This window comes from Somniosus microcephalus, chromosome 16 (genome assembly GCF_052327205.1).
Source record: "Somniosus microcephalus isolate GS21.2 chromosome 16, FLI_Smic_1.0, whole genome shotgun sequence".
In the NCBI taxonomy this organism is placed as follows: Eukaryota; Metazoa; Chordata; class Chondrichthyes; order Squaliformes; family Somniosidae; genus Somniosus; species Somniosus microcephalus.
In genome coordinates this window covers 84,697,561-84,716,325 of record NC_141002.1, presented here as the reverse complement: position 1 = coordinate 84,716,325, position 18,765 = coordinate 84,697,561, and the positions used below count along the sequence as shown (strand labels likewise).

The 18,765-nt window shown below is 45.5% G+C and overlaps 1 protein-coding gene across 2 annotated transcripts in view; it reads right to left on the bottom strand.

Moving 5' to 3' along the window:
- ano6 (anoctamin 6) overlaps positions 1-18,765 on the bottom strand; it is a 181,953-nt gene that overhangs the window by 49,401 nt on the left and 113,787 nt on the right. For both annotated transcript variants that reach the window (XM_086009390.1, XM_086009388.1), the window contains 2 exons: positions 4,331-4,436; positions 3,139-3,199 (listed from right to left, as the gene is read on the bottom strand). In XM_086009390.1, coding sequence (XP_085865516.1) covers positions 3,139-3,199; positions 4,331-4,436 — 167 coding nt within the window. The remainder of the gene's footprint in view (positions 1-3,138; positions 3,200-4,330; positions 4,437-18,765) is intronic.

Genomic DNA, 18,765 nt, shown 5'->3' with positions numbered 1-18,765 from the left:
AAATTTGGCTACAGTACACTCGGTCCCTTCATCCAAGTCATTAATATAGATTGTAAATTGTTGAGGCCACAGCACTGATCCCTGTGGCACCCCACTAGTTACAGTTTGCCAACCTGAAAATGACCCATTTATCTCGACTCTCTGTTTTCTGTTAGTTAGCCAATCCTCTATCCATGCTAATATACTACCCCCAACACCATGAGCTCTTATCTTGTGCAGTAATCTTTTATGTGGCACCTTATTGAATGCCTTTTGGAAATCCAAATACACTACATCTACTGGTTCCCCTATATCCAACCTGCTCGTTACATCCTCAAAGAACTCTAATAAATTGTCAATCACAATTTCCCTTTAATAAAATCATGTTGACTCTGCTTGATTGTATTATGATTTTCTAAATGTCCTGCTACTACTTCCTTAATAATGGATTCCAGCATTTCCCCAATGACAGATGTTAGGCTAACTGGCCTATAGTTTCCTGCTTTCTGTCTCCCTCCTTTATTGAATATGGGTATTACATTTGCAGTTTTCCAATCCGCTGGGACCCTTCCAGAGTCTAGGGAATTTTGGAAGATTACAACCAATGCATCCACCATCTCTGCAGCCACTTCTTTTAAGACCCTAGGATGCAGGCCATCAGGTCCAGGGGGCTTGTCAGCCTTTAATCCCATTAGTTTACCTAGTACTTTTTCCTCTGGTGATAGTGATTGGTTTTAGTTCCTCCCTCCCTTTTGCCCCTTGATTTTCCACTATTATTGGGATTTTTTTGTGTCTTCTACCATGAAGACAGATACAAAATATTTGTTCAAAGTCTCTGCCATTTCCTTGTTTCCCATTTCCTTGTTTCCCATTATTAATTCCCCAGTCTCATCCTCTAAGGGACCAACATTTACTTTAGCTACACTCTCCCTTTTTATATACTTGTAGAAGCTCTTACTGTCTGTTTTTGTATTTCTTGCTAGTTTACTCTCAATCTATTTTCTCCCTCTTTATTTTTTTTAGTCATCCTTCTAAAAATTTCCCAATCTTCTGGCCTACCACTAATCTTCGCAACATTTCATGTCTTTTCTTTCAATTTAATACCCTCCCTAACTTCCTTCGTAAGCTACGGATGGTTCATCCTTCTCGTAGAGTCTTTCTTTCTCACTGGAATATATCTTTGTTGAGAGTTATGAAATATATCCTTAAAAGTGTGCCACTGCTTATCTACTTTTAATCTATTTTCCCAGTCCACTTTAGCCAACTCTGTCTTCATACCCTTGTAATTACCTTTATTTAAGTTTAAGACATTAGTTTCAGACCCAAGTTTCTCACCCTCAAACTGAATGTGAAATTCTATCATGTTATGATCACTCTTCCCTAGAGTACCATCCAGTATAAAACAAAAAGCAATGGGCCGGATATTCCGATCCCTACGGGTGGGTACATGCTGTGTACCACCCGTAGAGATATCAAAAATGCTGGTTTCAGGCATGCACTGCGCAGGCGCTGGAAACCGGCATTTCCGATCTGTCAAGAAAGCTCTCGACAGATCCTCCGGGTGCCCTGGAGCAGGGCCTCTGCAGGCGGAGAGTTCCGCTTTTTGAAGACCCTCCGCCCGCAGAAAACACTTACAATTCTTGTGCCTGGTAAAAGCAGGCATAAGGCCTGCTTTTACCAGGATAAGAGTTGAAAAAAGTTTTTTTTTTTTTTTTAATTTCCACTGATTTATCATTTAAAAAATACTTTTTAAAAAAAGGTAATTTTATTTTTAACCCTGTAAAAAACTTTAATTTTTTTGTGAAAAATTTAAAGTTTTGTTTATAATAGTTAATTTATTGTACTTTCAAGTCATTTTTAAAAGTTAGTTTAGATGCCATGGAGTATTTATTTCCACAAAATCATCTGGAACAGATAACCAAAGCTTGTGGTAAAGTCCTTTAAAGGGAAATTTAAAAGTACTTGAGTAAAGAGGTCATTTCCACTTATAGAATCTCAATATGGTCTCCCCTCAGCCTCCTCTGTTCCAAGGAAAACAAACCCAACCTATCCAGTCTCCTCATAGCTAAGATTCTCTACTCCCGGCAACATCCTTGTAAATCTCTTCTGTACCCTCTCCAGTGCAATCACATCTTTCCTGTAATGTGGTGACCAGAACTGCACGCAGTACTCTAGCTGAGGCCTAACTAGTGTTTTATACAGTTGAAGCATAACCCCCCTGCTCTTGTATTCTATGCCACGGCTAATAAAGGCAAGCATTCCGTATGCCTTCTCAACCACCTTATCTACCTGGCCTGCTACCTTCAGGGATCTATGGACATGCCATACCTGGGATGGCAGGAATGACGTATGAGGAGAGATTGGGTCGATTGGGCTTGTATTTGCTGGAGTTTAGAAGAATGAGAGGGGATCTCATTGAAACTTATAAAATTCTAACAGGACTAGACAGACTAGACGCAGGAAGGATGTTCCCGATGGCGGGGGAGTCCAGAACCAGGGGTCACAGTCTAAGAATAAGGGGTAAGCCATTTAGGACAGAGATGAGGAGGAATTTCTTCACCCAGAGTGTGGTGAACCTGTGGAATTCTCTACCACAGAAGGCAGTTGAGGCCAATTCATTAAATATATTCAAGAAGGAGTTAGATATATTTCTTAAGGCTAAAGGGATCAAGGGATATGGGGAGAAAGCAGGGACAGGGTACTGAATTTGGATGATCAGCCATGATCTCATTAAATGGCGGAGCAGGCTCGAGGGGCCGAATGGCCTACTCCTGCTCCTATCTTCTATGTTTCTATGCACTCCAAGGTCCCTTTGTTCCTCTACACTACTCAGTGTCCTACCATTTAATGTGTATTCCCTTTCCTTGTTGGATCTCCCCAAATGCATTTTGACTCTACCATGTTTGGATAGGGCAGGCTGTTGGTCTTTGCATGTCCTTCTTTCTGCATGTTCATATGTTTGCAGCATACAGAGAGTCATTAAAGCTTTCTATTGCATTTTGTGATATCGGCTGAACACAAACACATTTAAATCTCGTCTTACATTCTCAGCCATCATTCATTTCTATTTGAAGGTTTAATTATGCAGAAAACAATGATCAGAAACACTGTAAACACAATATTATTCTTAAAGCAAAATAACAGCTGCAATCTACTTACCCCAAATTCCCATAAACACTGCATACGCTAGTGTTCCATAATTGTCAAATATAGATAGTTTCTGTGGAACATATATATAAAAAAATGTAATAAACCTGTGCACAATCGTATGTCAAATATAAACAGCACTTGAAATATTACTCATCTAGTGACATTCTAATAGAGTATTCTATTTTTCATGCATTATTTCTGATGCCATACTCCATCTCATTTCTGAAATTCTATTAACAGATGTTACCTACGCCTTTGTAGAATTATATGCAATTATAAAGTGGATGTCATGGGCTTTGACAAAAGCTGCAACATTTGACACAAATTATGGACTTGTATTTCTTAAAAGAAGAGCAGATAATGGAGGGGAATGTCTGGGAGATCGAGAATTTGAAGGACAATGTAATTACATTGTATTCAATTTCTAACCACTATGTTTGAAAGTGAAATTAAGGTACGATTATAAGTGATTTTATTTTTGTATTTCCTGCAAAATGTAAAGCTTTAAAAGGTAACTCAATCTATAAAGATCTTTCTATTGCTTTAAAGGGTAATTGCGCTCTACTGGAATATTGGAAATGTCAATAGCTTACAGGCATGCAAATCCAGTTTTTAACACCATACTTTTTCACTCCTGGATTCAACAGGGAGATATCACTTTTCTGCCGTGTTTACTGGAATAAATTAGATCATAGTGGTCACCTCGCACTCTACAGCTACACTATGAATCCATCTGCAGAATTTGACCCCATTACAAATAGATTTATTTTGTTTATGAGCCAAAAGCCTTAAACTTTTACAAAATTCATATACATTCTGCTATCTTGTTTTTGCTCTCTTAGTTTAGGAGTTATCTGAACCTAATTGGGCTGAAACATTATAAGAACTTACATGTACTTTATAGTTTCTTACTCACTGGAGGTTTAATAGGTATTAAGCAAAAGTTTTCTTAAATTGATCTTCATTATCATAAACTCCTTAATTTGTATAGCTAATTCACATGAAAAAAAACTTATGCTGCTGTCGAGACTGAATTATAATTTATATATAGATCTCTTGTTGATTTCACGCACATATAGCTAACTCGGAATAAGATCCACACTGTAATTAAATTCTGCTCATTGGTTATTTTTTTTTTAGAAGTACTGCACTTGTATTATAACATATACACATGATGACAAGATGTTCTGGGTGTACTTACCCTTGATGATTGACACGTAATATTAAGTCTCCAATATGTACAATCTCGGTCACATTGGGGACACATGATAATATGGCCTCCAATCGCAGGATCACACACTTCCCGACTTTAAAACAGAACAGAGCAAAAAAAAATCCAATGGTTATAATGTAGCACAACAGTTTATACATATGTAGCTCTATGCAATATGAAATCTTGTTATGTAATTCTATATATTTCTGTCCGACTACAAATTATAATAACATATAATAGATAAAGTGGTGAAGTAACCATACCCACATAACTGCTAGTGGTTTTAAAAATCATGAATTACTGACTTAGTGTTTTTACAATATTGACATCAACAAATTGTGCACTTTTTGGACTTTGAAGAAATATACTTGAACTATTTCTGAATTAAAGTAAATGGGGGGAGAGATTCTCAACCTATGCCCAAAATGGGCGTGAAGCAGAAGTTGCAGCGCCTGCCCAAAGGCATGGTCAGGAGACCCGAATCATTTTCAGGTTCAGCTGGCAACCCGTGGCGGGGGGGCAAGCAGTGCAGCTGATCTCCGGGATGGGCGAGAAAGGTCAGCAGCAGGTCGGAAGATTTTTGTGTGGTTAGGAGGAGCACGAATGCTCCTCGGGGACCACGAAAATCTTTTTTTTTTTTAAACTCAAAAACTGTGTGTAGAGCAACCTACAGTGGACAGTGGTCCCTTTAAGGACTACTGGTTGGGCAGCTCAACGCCTGGTACAACTGGCTCTAGTGTGCATGGCATATGCTCTGCCCAATTGATGTAAATTGCAATCGGGAGCCTACGGCCCCTATTTGCATATTTAAATAGCCTCCCGCCTGTTTTGGCAGGAGTGCTGGCACCCATTTAAAGGCATCCCATTTATTGTTCATCTTTATTATAAAAGTCCGAGACATAGAATCATAGAATGGTTACGGCATGGAAGAAGGCCATTTGGCCCATGCCGGCTATTTGCAAGAGCACTTCAGCTAGTCCCACTCCACTGCTCTTTCCCCGTAGCCCTGCAAATTTTTTTCCTTCAGGTACTTATCCAACTCCCTTTTCAAAGCCATGATTGAGTCTGCCTCCATCACCCTTTCAGGCAGTGCATTCCAGATCCTAACCACTCGCTGCGTAAAAAAGTTTTTTCTTATGTTGCCTTTGGTTCTTTTGCCAATCACCTTAAATCTGTGTCCTCTGGTTCTCGACCCTTCTGCCAATGGGAACAGTTTCTCTCTATCTACTCTGTCCAGACCCCTCATGATTTTGAATACCTCTATCAAAACTCCTCTCAATCTTCTCTGCTCTAAGAACATCCCCAGCTTCTCCAGTCTATCTACGCAACTGAAGTCCCTCATCCCTGGAACCATTCTCGTAAATCTTTTCTGTACCCTCTCGAAGGCCTTCACACCCTTGCTAACGTGCAGTGCCCAGAATTGGACACAATACTCCAGTTGAGGCTGAACCAGTGTTTTATAAAGGTTCATCATCATTTCCACGCTTTTGTACTCTATACCGCTATAGCCCAGGATCCCGTAAGCTTTTTAAACTGCTTTTTCAACCTGCCCTGCCACCTTCAATGATTTGTGCACACATACCCCTAGGTCTCTCTGTTCATGCACCCACTTTAGGATTGTACCCTTTAGTTTATATTGCCTTTCCTCATTCTTTCTACCAAAATGTATCACTTCGCACTTTTCTGCATTAAATTTCATCTGTCATGTGTCTGCCCATTCCACCAGTCTGTCTATGTCCTCTTGAAATCTATCACTAGCCTCCTCACGGTTCACTATACTTCCAAGTTTTGTGTTAACTGCAAATTTTGAAATTGTGCCCTGTACACCCCCATCCAAGTCATTAATATATATCAAGAAAAGCAGTGGTCCTAGTACCGACGCTTGGTGAACACCACTGTATACCTTTCTCTAGTCCGAAGAACAACCGTTCACCACTACTCTCTGCTTCCAGTCACTTAGCCAATTTCGTATCCATGCTGCCACTGTCCCTTTTATTCCATGGGCAAATTTTTATTTTATTCCCAATTTTTTCTACTCTTCTCCTCCTAAAGTAACACATTCTGAAACCCATCCAGGTGTATCACTAAATGGGCACTCTTCACATTTGATTCGAGAAGGTGAGTGAGGCTATTGACCAGAGGGGGCATCACGGTCAAACCCGACCCTTTCCATACCCGACATCCACACACATGCACTTTCCAGCAGGGGTCACTGGACAGCACTTGGCAGCTTGAGCTCTCTAACCCAGGAATGCTAGGACAATTATAACACCCCATACCCTATCTGAGGTGAGGTCTGTTACGTCCGTGTGTAATTGAGACACGGACTGCAGGAGTTGGTTATAACAGGTGTTTACTGAGTGGAGACAAAACTGAAACTACTATACAAAGTTACTACACAGGCTTATATACAGGGGTGGTCACTACTGGTACTGCAGTATACAGGGGCTGCAGAATATAGTTCCTTCTTCAAAGTACATACACTACAATTCCTCCCCTTTTAGCTAAACAGTACAGAACATTCGATTAATAATTAAATAACATATTTACAATTACAGTTGCTATATACATTAGCTGAAGTTAAGCAATTATAAATTCAGTCTTTGAGGAGGCTTCCTGATTCTGTCTGGATAACGCCTCTTTGGGGTATCAGGTTCTTCTGGCAAAGTTGATTTGTAATCAACATCGTTGTTTGGTTCGTCTGCTTCCAATATCACCGATTCTGAGGTAGATGCAATTGGTACTTCGGTTTCATCACCAGGTGTATCGGATCGTGGTGTAGATTTGACGTTTTCCAGTGACTCTAGAATCTGGTCAGCATGGCGTCTTACAATGCTCTCTCCAACGTCCACGGTATACATTAGAGGTCCTTGCCGTGTGCAGATCGTTCCTGGCTGCCATTTCTCTGTGCGGTAGTCCCGGGCCAAAACTGGTTGACCTATCTTAAAACTCCTGGTCGGCCTTTCATTCATATTCTGAAACTGCCTGTTCTCCACATCTCTTCTGATGTTTGGCTTAACCAAATCCAAGCGGCATCGTAGTCTTCGATTGAAGAACATCATGGCTGGAGTTTGGTTCGTAACCGCATGTGTCGCATTCCGGTAGGCAAACAAGAAGTTATCCACCTTGTGTTGTAGGGGTATGTCTTCATTACACATTGCCTTGATAGTCTTCTTGAATGTTTGAACGAACCTCTCAGCCAATCCATTGGTGGCTGGATGATGTGGGGCGGATGTGTAATGCTTAACACCATTGTTCTTTAAGAACCTCCGGAACTCTTCAGACACAAACTGTGGTCCATTGTCGGAGCAAATCTGTTCAGGCAGCCCATTTCTGGCGAATATGGTTCGTAAGGCTGTGATAGTTTTTTCTGTGGTGGTTGAGGACATTTTTCTTACCTCTGGCCACTTTGAATGTGCATCCACCGCAATTAAAAACATCGAGTCCATAAATGGACCAGCAAAATCAATGTGCACCCTTTGCCATGGAGATGAGGGCCACTCCCATGGATGTAGAGGGGCTTGTGGTGGGACGTTTTGGACCTTCTGGCATCCTGTACAGCTCTTGGTCATCTCTTCGATTTCTCTATCGATTCCCGGTCACCACACAAATGCTCTGGCTAAGTTCTTCATTTTTACCCCTCCCAGATGACCCTCATGAAGCTCATTGAGCACTCTATCCTTCAATTTGGGTGGAATTACTACTCTGGATCCACACATCAAGGTTCCTCGGCACACTGACAGCTGTTCTCTTCTCGGCGAGAATGCTGGCAACAGTGGTTCGCCATGTGCTGGCCATCCCTTCACCGTTAAATCATAGACCCTGGAGAGTGTCGGGTCATTTCGTGTTTCCTTTTCTATGTTTGCATTCGTCACAGGTAGACATTCGACTATGGTCGAGTGGAATATCTCCACAGGATTCACTGCAGGTGCTTCTTCCACCATCGGCAACGGTAGGCGTGACAATCCATCAGCATTCCCATGCTGTTTAGTTCCTTTGTACTCGATGTCATATTGGTGTGCTCCTAGGAAAAGGGACCACCTCTGTAGCCATTGTGCTGTCATTATCGGGACGCCCTTCTTAGGGTTGAAAATGGAGACGAGAGGTTGATGATCAGTTAGTAGAGTAAATTTCTGACCGTGCAGGTAGTGATTGAACTTCTTCACCCCCCACACTAGGCTGAGGGCCTCTGTGTCAATCTGGGCATAGTTACACTCGGCTGAAGTTAACGAGCGTGACGCAAAACCTATCGGCCTCTCTGAACCATCAAGGAATTTATGTGACAGTACCGCTCCAATGCCGTAGGGAGACGCATCACACGCCAGTCTTATCAGTAGTGATGGTTGTAGTGAGCCAATACTTCTCTTGAAGTGATTAGGTCTTTACTCTTCTGAAAGGCCCGCTTACATTCATCGCTCCATTTCCATGCTACTCCAGTTTGTAGTAGGGCGTTCAGTGGGTGCAGAATTGTGAACAAATTCGGCAAAAACTTATGGTAGTAATTCACCAATCCGAGGAATGACCTCAGTTGCGACACATTTTCAGGCGCTGGAGCCTTAACTACTGCTTCAATTTTGTCAGGGGACTTATGTAACCCCTCTTCATCAATCACGTGGCCACAATACGATATCTGTTTCTTAAAAAACTCGCACTTGGGGCGATTGGCTCGTAGCCCATGTTCTCTTTGTCTAGTGAGCACCTGCTCTAGGTTGGCAAAGTGTTCACTGTCATTTTCACCTGTCACTAGGATGTCGTCCAAGTAACACGGAGTCCCCGGAATCCCTTGCAGGACTTGTTCCATCGCTCTTTACCAGTATAATCGACTGGTATTCGGAGTAGCATCAGCTCCGGCGATATGGCAAAGACCTTTGTGAGTGTTTATCGTGAGATACTTCCTAGAGGATTCTTCAACCTCCATCTGCAAATATGCTTGTGCTAGGTCAATTTTTGTAAAACGCTTCCCTCCAGATAGTGAGGCGAAAATATCTTCTATCCTCGGGAGAGGATACTGTACTGTGTGAAGGACTGGGTTCACCGTCACCTTGAAGTCCCCACAGATGCAAACCTTCCTTGGCTCCTCAGACTTACTGTTTAACGTTTTCTTCATGACAGGAACGATGGGTGTCACCCACTCGCTCCAGTCTACCTTAGATAACACGCCTGCATTCTCCAGCTCTGCCTCGACGGCTGGGCGAATTGCATATGGTACCGGTCTTGCTTTGAAAAACTTGGGAATTGCATTCTCTTCTATTTTTATCGAGGCGGTTACGCCTTTAAGAGTTCCCAGTTCTTGTTGAAATACCTCTTTAGCGTTAGCTAAGATTTTTGACAATTGTCCAGGTGTGATGTCGTCATCCTTTTTACCAGCCACAGTCAGTGCCTGAATGGAGTGCCAGTCTAAACTTATCTTTCTGATCCATTCACGTCCCAATAACGGTGGTCCACCATCTTGCAGTACGTACAGATGCAATTTCTGTATTTCCTTGCCGTTGTATGACAGGCACCCTTATTTTCCCTCTGGGGTATACTTTCTGCCCCGTATATGTCTTCAAGACAACGGATGTGTCTTTCAAGGGTATGTGTGAGAATAGCCGCTCGTAGTCTCGTCGATTCATGACGGTCAGGGCTGATCCTGTATCCAATTCCATTTTGACTTGGGACCCTGCTATCGTGAGGGTGACCCAAATGGTTCGGTGATCCTCTTTTGCGATTACGTTGTGAAGTTTGAGACAGCTTAGTCTCTTGTTCCCGGATTCACTATCGCTCTTCTGGTCTTCGGAACTACTGTCCATCATCTTTTGTACTTCCCTGTACTGTTCCTTAGTAGCCTTTTTGTTGTCGTTAGTCTTCTTCCCAGACCTGCAAACTCGTGCAATGTGTCCCATCTTTCCACATTGCCTGCATATTTTGTCCTTGGACCAGCAGTCCTTCTGGTCATGGGTTGTTCTGCCGCAGCGATAACATTTTTCAAATCCCCGTGTCATTTCATGGGTGCCGTATTCCTGTGGCTTTTGCTGTATTTCCGCAGCTCCCCTTGCTGCTGCTTCGTACGATACTGCCACGCTGAAAGCCTTATCTAGCGTCAGCCCTTTCTCTGAGAGTAACCTCTTCTGGGTTCCTTCACTCAGGAGTCCACAGACAAATTTGTCCCGTAGGGTATCTGCCAGTCCTGCTCCGAACTGGCAGTGCTTTGATAGCTTGCGTAGTTCCGTAAGGTAATCAGCATTGCTCTCATCTTTATGCTGATTTCTCTTGTGGAATTTAAATCTTTCTGCTATCAGCAGCGGTGTAGGATTTAGGTGTTCCTGTAGGATATCAACAATTTCGTTAAAACTCTTCGCCATCGGTTTGGCTGGAGTGATCAGGTTCCGCAATAGGCCGTACGTTCTTGCGCCCATTAAGTTTAGTAGTACCGATGCCTTTTTCTCATCGGCTACTTCATTTGCCTTGCAATATACTTTGACTCTTTCCACATACGTGGTCCAGTCTTCTATTGCATTATCAAAGGCAATGATATTGCCAGTCTTCGGCATCTTGGAGATCTAAGATGGCGCCTCCCCCGCTTTGCCTTCTTCCCCGATTGAACAAAATGGCGCCTCCCGCGTATTGCCTTCTTCCCCGCTGGATTAAGATGGCGCCTCCCGCGCTTTCTGTCTTCTCTGCTGCTGCTAGCGCTGTTGCTGGTGTTTTTATGCCTTGATGGCGACGCCCTATGGTCTTCGCGCACTTCCCCCCCCCGCGCTGCTGCTAACGCCGCTCTCCGCGGTCTCCGTGGCAAACTGCAGCTCCTCGTGGCTTTCTGCGCTTCTAATTTTTTAAATTTTAATTACTGTTCCCGTCGTCAGAGCAAACCCTACGGGACACTTTCCTCCCTCTTCTCGGGTCTGTACGCTGCCCGGCTTCGTAGCACCGGCTGTGTGCTCCACCCCCTCTCTCTCTCTCTCTCTCCTCTTCCCGACAACGCTGCTCGGCCCCGTTGAAAAGCCATCCGATCGAGCTCTAGCCCGCCGCAGCCCAGGAAGGATCAGTGTACTACCTGCCACCAGCCCGATTAGCTGGAACACCATAGACAGGATAACCAAGCCCCGCTCTCGACAGCCTCTCCTGCAAATCTTCGAATTCGATGAATCAGAGGCGGCTGCCCACGGTCGACGCCCGTTTCTTCTGTTTTTTTTTTTTTCTTTTCTTCCTTCTGGCCTCGACCTCTAACAACTTCGCTTCAGGGATGGATCCCCATGAGGTGGTGCAGAACTGTAGGTAAGTTCGGATCTGTTCGTCGCCAGTGTTACGTCCGTGTGTAATTGAGACACGGACTGCAGGAGTTGGTTATAACAGGTGTTTACTGAGTGGAGACAAAACTGGAACTACTATACAAAGTTACTACACAGGCTTATATACAGGGGTGGTCACTACTGGTACTGCAGTATACAGGGGCTGCAGAATATAGTTCCTTCTTCAAAGTACATACACTACAAGGTCAACTAACTCAGCCCAGAACATGGATTGAACTTGAAACCATCCTGTTCTGTAACACAGAACACTTCACTAACTCACTAAGGCAACAGAGAAACCATTGATTTTTGCATTACTGCCTATATAAAAAGGTATCTGCAGCACTAAGAGTTAAGAACGGTTTTACTCGTTAGTGCATGCAATGGCTAGTATTCCAAAATAAATATTCAAAGGCTCATGTAAAGCTATTTTGCAGCTGGAATGGTGTCAAGTGTTAGGTAGAATGGGCTCACACAGCACAGGACATGTAACGGGGGGGGGGGGGGGAGGGGGGGTGCACCATCAGAACAGGGTTGTGGTGCATAAAACAAATGAAAAAAAATATCTGGCATCTCAAAGTCTGTCTGGAATCTTTAACCCATACATGTAATGATTGGGTAGAAAAAAAGCTACTGCCAGACTGGTTACCAGCATTCATGGTATAAGGCTAGTTTACCATTGGAACAGTTAAGTTTAGTTGCAGCAGTATAGCTATTGGATTTGTAGCTATTTCAATCTTGACGGCAGAGGGGTCTGGGAATTTGGAAGCTAAGTTTAAGTGAAGAGCCAGTGCTCACTGAGAACAAAGAACAGGCATGGTCGGAGGATGGGCAGTGGGCTCAGGTAACTTTAACCTTGCAGCTTGAACTTGCAGTTAGGGAAAAAATGCACCCACTATTAGAGCCAGGGGAACTTAAACAGCAGAAGAGAGGAGACTGTGAGGGTGGGGGGAAGAGCAAAGGATGGCAACGGATGGCCAAGGATGACAAAGGAGCTCCCTAGGGAGCTGCCAGCACAGGAGCCATCTTGAATCTTGAATCAAGACTACACTTCTCCACTAGACTAATGATCTAGTGACTAGTGGATTGCGAGTGGAGTTCGGGGCCAGGGATCGCGAGAATATCAGTGCTAATTTGATCCTGTGAGAGACAACATCATTCATGTCCAAAGTTGGGACCCAGGAACGAGGACAAGCCCAGCAGCAAGGTCAAGGCCCAGGAGTAGTGCAGTGTGGACCAGGAGCAGGGTCGGGGCCCAGGGAAGGTGCGGCATGGGCCAACAGAGAGGTTGGGAGGACCACAATGCATCCTACGAAACTCAGGCAGAGAGGACCTACGGGAAGGAGGGAGGAGGACAGTAGCATTGTGTTTGTGTGTGTGTGTGCTAGGCCGTTGTAGCAGAGCCTGGTCTCCAATCGTCTTGGATCCCCTTGCCATTGGACCAAGACCTTGCTCTGTCAAGCCCGTGTAGTAGCTGGTGTGCAACGGCCACCCCACGTTAAAAGAATTCACGCACAGGCATCTTCCACCCTTTAAAATGAAGTTCGGGACCTGGAACGTCAGGACCCTCATGGACAACCCCAGCAGCGACAGGCCGGAACGCCGTACTGCCATCGTTGCCTGGGAGCTCAGACGTTTCGACATTGACATCGCCGCCCTAAGTGAGGCCCGGCGGGCGGGGGAAGGCCAGCTCAAGGAGCAAGGTGATGGTTACACCTTCTTCTGGAAAGGCAAACCTGAAGAACGACGCCGCCTCCATGGGGTAGACTGCACCATAAAAAATGAACTAGCTGGGCGTCTCAGAGACTCTCCTAGCGGTATAAACGAGCGCCTCGTGAATCTTCGGCTCACGCTAGCCCGGAACCAGTGCGCTACGGTCATCAGTGCGTACGCCCCAACACTGGAAGCCACAGACGAGACCAAAGAGGAATTCTACTCCAGCCTTGAACAATCCCTGTCCCGAGTCCCAACGGGCGACAAGCTGATCCTCCTTGGTGACTTTAACACCAGAGTTGGAAAGGACACAGACCTCTGGGGAGGTGTGATTGGCAGGGAGGGGGTAAGGAAAACCAACTCCAACGGTACCCTCCTCCTGTTGAAATGCTTAGAACATGGCCTTGTCATAACCAACACCTTGTTCCGTCAGAGAGACAAGTACAAGGCTTCATGGCAGCACCCTCGCTCCAAGCATAGGCATCTGCTGGACTACGTCATCATCCGAGCGAGGGACCACAAGGACGTCCGCAATACCCACGCCATGACAGGAGCCGACGACTGCTGGACAGACCACCGCCTAATCCGCTCTGTCATCTCCATCAATGTAGCCCCAAAACAGTGGCGGCAACAGAAACAATGCTGCAGGAAAATTAATGCTGGAGCACTCAAAGACCCTGCTAAGAAAGCCCTATTCAGCCTGCGCCTCACAAACAACCTGACGACTCCCAGTGATGCAGAGACACAAAGTGCCCACAGCGCCTGGTCTGCACTCAAGGCCTCCATAATCAGCACCTGTGAAGAGACGCTCGGTTACTCGACCAGGAAACACCAAGACTGGTTCGACGAGAATGACCAGGAGATCCAGGAGCTAATAAGCCGCAAGCGCAAGGCATTTCTGATCTGGAAACAGCAACAGAACTAGAGAGCAAGAAAGCAGCTCTACAGACGCCTGAAGGCCGAGGTTCAACAAAAAACTCGCGACCTAAAGAACAGATGGTGGGTGGAGAAAGCGCAGGAGATCCAGCAACTAGCCGACAACCACGATGTGCGTGGATTCTTTAGCGCAGTCAAGACCATCTACGGCCCAAGCACCCAAGGCCCTTCCCCACTGCGGGTCAAGAACGGAGAGGTGCTCATCAAGGACAGAGAGGCAGTCAGTGCCCGCTGGAAGGAGCACTTCGAAGATCTCCTTAACCACGACTCGGTCTTCAACGCGAGTGTCCTCAACTCCATCCCGCAGCATGCTACCCGCCACTATCTCAGCACAACCCCAGCCCGGCACGAGGTTGAAAAAGCCATCCGACAACTGAAGAACAAGGAGGCCTCAGGAGCAGATGGAATCCCCGCTGAGGCACTAAAGCATGGCGGAGAAGCACTACTGGCGCGAATTCGTGAACTAATTTCTCTTATCTGGAAGGAGGAGAGCACGCCAGGGGATCTCAGAGACACTGTAATTGTGACCATCTTCAAGAAAGTTGACAAGTCCGATTGCGGTAATTACAGAGGAGTTTCCCTGCTGTCTGCCACAGGGAAAGTCATCGTAAGAATCCTCAATCGCCTTCTCCCAGTGGCCGAAGAGCTCCTCCCAGAGTCGCAATGCGGATTCTGCCCACTAAGGGGCACAATTGACATGATCTTCACCGCACGTCAATTACAAGAGAAATGCAGGGAACAGCACCAATCGCTGTACATGGCCTTCTTTGATCTCACAAAGGCCTTCGACACTTAACCGTGAGGGAGTATGGAGTGTCCTCCTCAAATTCGGCTGCCCTCAAAAGTTGGTCACCATCCTCCGCCTGCTTCACGACGACATGCAAGCCGTGATCCTGACCAACGGTTCCACCACAGACCCAATTCACGTACGAACTGGGGTCAAGCAAGGCTGTGTCATCGCACCAACGCTCTTCTCAATCTTCCTTGCTGCAATGCTCCATCTCACCCTCAGTAAACTCCCCACTGGAGTGGATCTAATTTACAGAACAAACGGGAAACTGTTCAACCTCTGTCGCCTCCATACCTCGGGAGCCTACTGTCAACAAGGGCAGACGTTGACGGCGAAGTCCAACACCGCCTTCAGCGTGCCAGTGCAACCTTCGGTCGCCTGAGGAAGAGTGTGTTTGAAGACCAGGACCTCAAACCCGGCACGAAGCTCATGGTCTACAGAGCAGCAGTGATACCCGCCCTGCTGTATGCTTCAGAGACATGGACCATGTACAGCAGGCACCTCAAAACACTGGCGAGGTACCACCAACGCTGCCTCCGCAAGATCCTGCAAATCCATTGGCAGGATAGGCGCACCAACATCAGTGTTCTTGCTCAGGCCAACATCCCCAGCATCGAAGCTTTGACCACGCTTGATCAGCTCCGATGGACGGGTCACATTTTCTGCATGCCCGATACGAGACTCCCAAAACAAGCGCTCTACTCAGTGCTCCGGCATGGCAAGAGAGCCCCAGATGGGCAGAGGAAATGCTTCAAGGACACCCTCAAAGCCTCCTTGAAAAAGTGCAACATCCCCACTGACACCTGGGAATCCCTGGCCCAAGATCGCACAAAGTGGAGGAGAAGCATCCAGGAAGGCGCCAAACACCTCAAGTCTCTTCGCCGGGAGCAAGCGGAAGCCAGCAAAGAGCGCATGTCAACCCAACCACCCCACCCACCTGCCCCTTCAACCACCATCTGCCCCACCTGTAACAGAGACTGTAGGTCCCGCATTGGACTCATCAGTCACCTGAGAACTCATTTTTAATGTGGAAGCAAGTCATCCTCGGTTCCGAGAGACTGCCTAAGAGAAAAGAGAGCTATTTCAATGTTACTGTTAAAGCATGGAAACCTTTCTTTAGCACTAGTGGAATACTGAAATAAAACCCTAATTTAACAGCACCAAAAAGAATGACTTTTAACATGTAGTTCTGTATGTTAACATGCTGTTGTTCCTTGTTTTAATATTTTCCTGAGTAAAAAATATTAAAACGGAACAGCACTACAAAAGAGAGGGGAAACTGTACAATAGTGTGCTACATTCATGAGCCTCAACTGAGCAATCACTGTCAACTATCCCATATAACATGTGTTGAGTCTGTGTGTCCCAGTTATGCTTATTATAAATCACTGGACACAGACAACAAGAATAACTTTAACAGGTCTTTACTATTCGGAGGTCAGGGCTGAACTGCCCAGCAAATCACTACACAACGTTTATATACCGGTGTGGTCACCACCGGTATTACAGTATACAGCAGCCAAGAGAAAGTAGTACATCTCTTAAGGTAGTTCTCTTAAGGTGGAACAGGTTACATACACCACAATCCTCCCTTTTTAGCTTAACAGTGTATATCCCCATTTAACATAACATATATATATACATATACATACATATATATATATGTATATCAGAGTTGGATAACGCCTTTCAGGGGTCTCTGATTCTCGTTGCTGGGGTGACTCATCTAGTTGATCTCTTATGGATTGGACATCATCATCAGGTACATTCACTTCTGAGGTAGATGCTTCAGGTTCACTAACTTCTTTCACGGTTGTCTCTGCCGTAACCATGGGTTCGACCCTTGTTCTCGATTCTACCAGTTGGTCAGCATGACGTCGTATTACATTTTCACCCATATCTACCATGTACATCAGGGGTCCTTGTCTGGCCCGAATTGTTCCAGATTGCCATTTCTCATTTTTATAGTCCCGGGCTAACACTGGTTGTCCTATTTCGAAACTCCGAGTGGTCTTGTTATTTATATGCTGGAACTGTTTGTTTTCGACTTCCCTCCGCACATTTGGTTTTAACAAGTCCAACCTGGACCGCAACCTCCTGTTATTAGAACATCATGGCAGGACTTTGGTTTGTCACTGCATGAGTGGCGTTTCGATATGCCAGTAGGAAATTGTCCACCTTGTGTTGTAGTGGAATCTGATCTTCGCTCATGGCCTTTATTGCTTTTTTGAACGTTTGTACAAATCTCTCGGCCAACCCGTTTGTAGCCGGATGATATGGGGCAGAGGTATAATGTTTCACCCCATTCTTCTTCATGAATTTCTGGAATTCTTCTGACACGAACTGCGGTCCGTTGTCTGAACATATTTGTTCTGGCAATCCATTTCTTGCAAATATCGTTCTTAGCACCGCGATCGTCTTTTCCGAGGTAGTGGTAGTCATCTTAATCAGTTCTGGCCATTTAGAATGTGCGTCCACCGCAATTAAAAACATGGAGTCCATGAATGGACCAGCAAAGTCAATATGTACACGTTGCCATGGGGTTGAAGGCCATTCCCATGGATGCAGCGGTGCAATCGGAGGTGCATTTTGAACTTTTTGGCACCCTGAGCAGCTTTTCGTCAGATCCTCTATCTGTTGGTCGATACCCGGCCACCACACATAAGCCCTAGCAAGGCTTTTCATCTTGACTCCCCCCAGATGACCTTCATGCAGTTCCTTTAGAACTCTCTCTCTTAACTTAGGAGGAATAATCACCCTTGTTCCATACATCAATGTTCCTTGACAGACGGACAGCTGTTCTCGTCTTGCTGAGAATGCCGGTAACAGTGGATCACCATGTGCTGGCCATCCCTTCACTGTCAATTCGTAGACCCGGGACAGTGTCGGGTCGTTCCTGGTTTCTCTTTCAATACTTGCATTGGTGACTGGTAAACATTCGATGATGGTCGAGTGAAATAACTCAACAGGGTCAACCGTCGGTGCCTCCTCCGCTGTAGGTAGTGGTAGGCGCGACAGCCCATCAGCATTACCATGCTGCTTTGTACCTTTGAATTCAATCTGATATTGATGTGCCTCTAGGAAAAGGGACCATCTCTGGAGCCTCTGTGCTGTCATCACCGAAACACCCTTCTTAGGGTTAAAAATGGATACCAACGGCTGGTGGTCTGTCAGTAGTGTAAACTTTTGGCCCTGCAGGTAATGATTAAACTTCTTTACTCCCCACACAAGGCTGAGAGCCTCCCTATCTATCTGAGCATAGTCGCGCTCAGCGGAGGTCAATGATCTGGATGTGAACGCGACTGGCCTCTCCAAGCCATTTGGCAACTTGTGTGAGAGTACTGCCCCAATACCATATGGAGAAGCATCACAAGCCAAACGAATAGGCAGCGTTGGGTTGAAGTGAGCCAACACTTCCTCTGAGGTGATCAATGCCTTGCTTTTGCGAAAGGCCCTCTTACAGTCCTCGCTCCACTTCCATGGTACTCCCTTCTGCAAAAGAGCGTTCAGCAGGTGCAGCACTGTGGATAAATTTGGCAGAAACTTATGGTAATAGTTAATCAACCCTAGGAACGACCTCAACTGGGATACATTATCCGGAGCGGGAGCCTTCACAACAGCTTCGATCTTGTCAGGAGACTTATGAAGCCCCTCCTGGTCAATGACATGACCACAGTACGAGATCCGCTTCTGAGAGAACTCACATTTCTGGC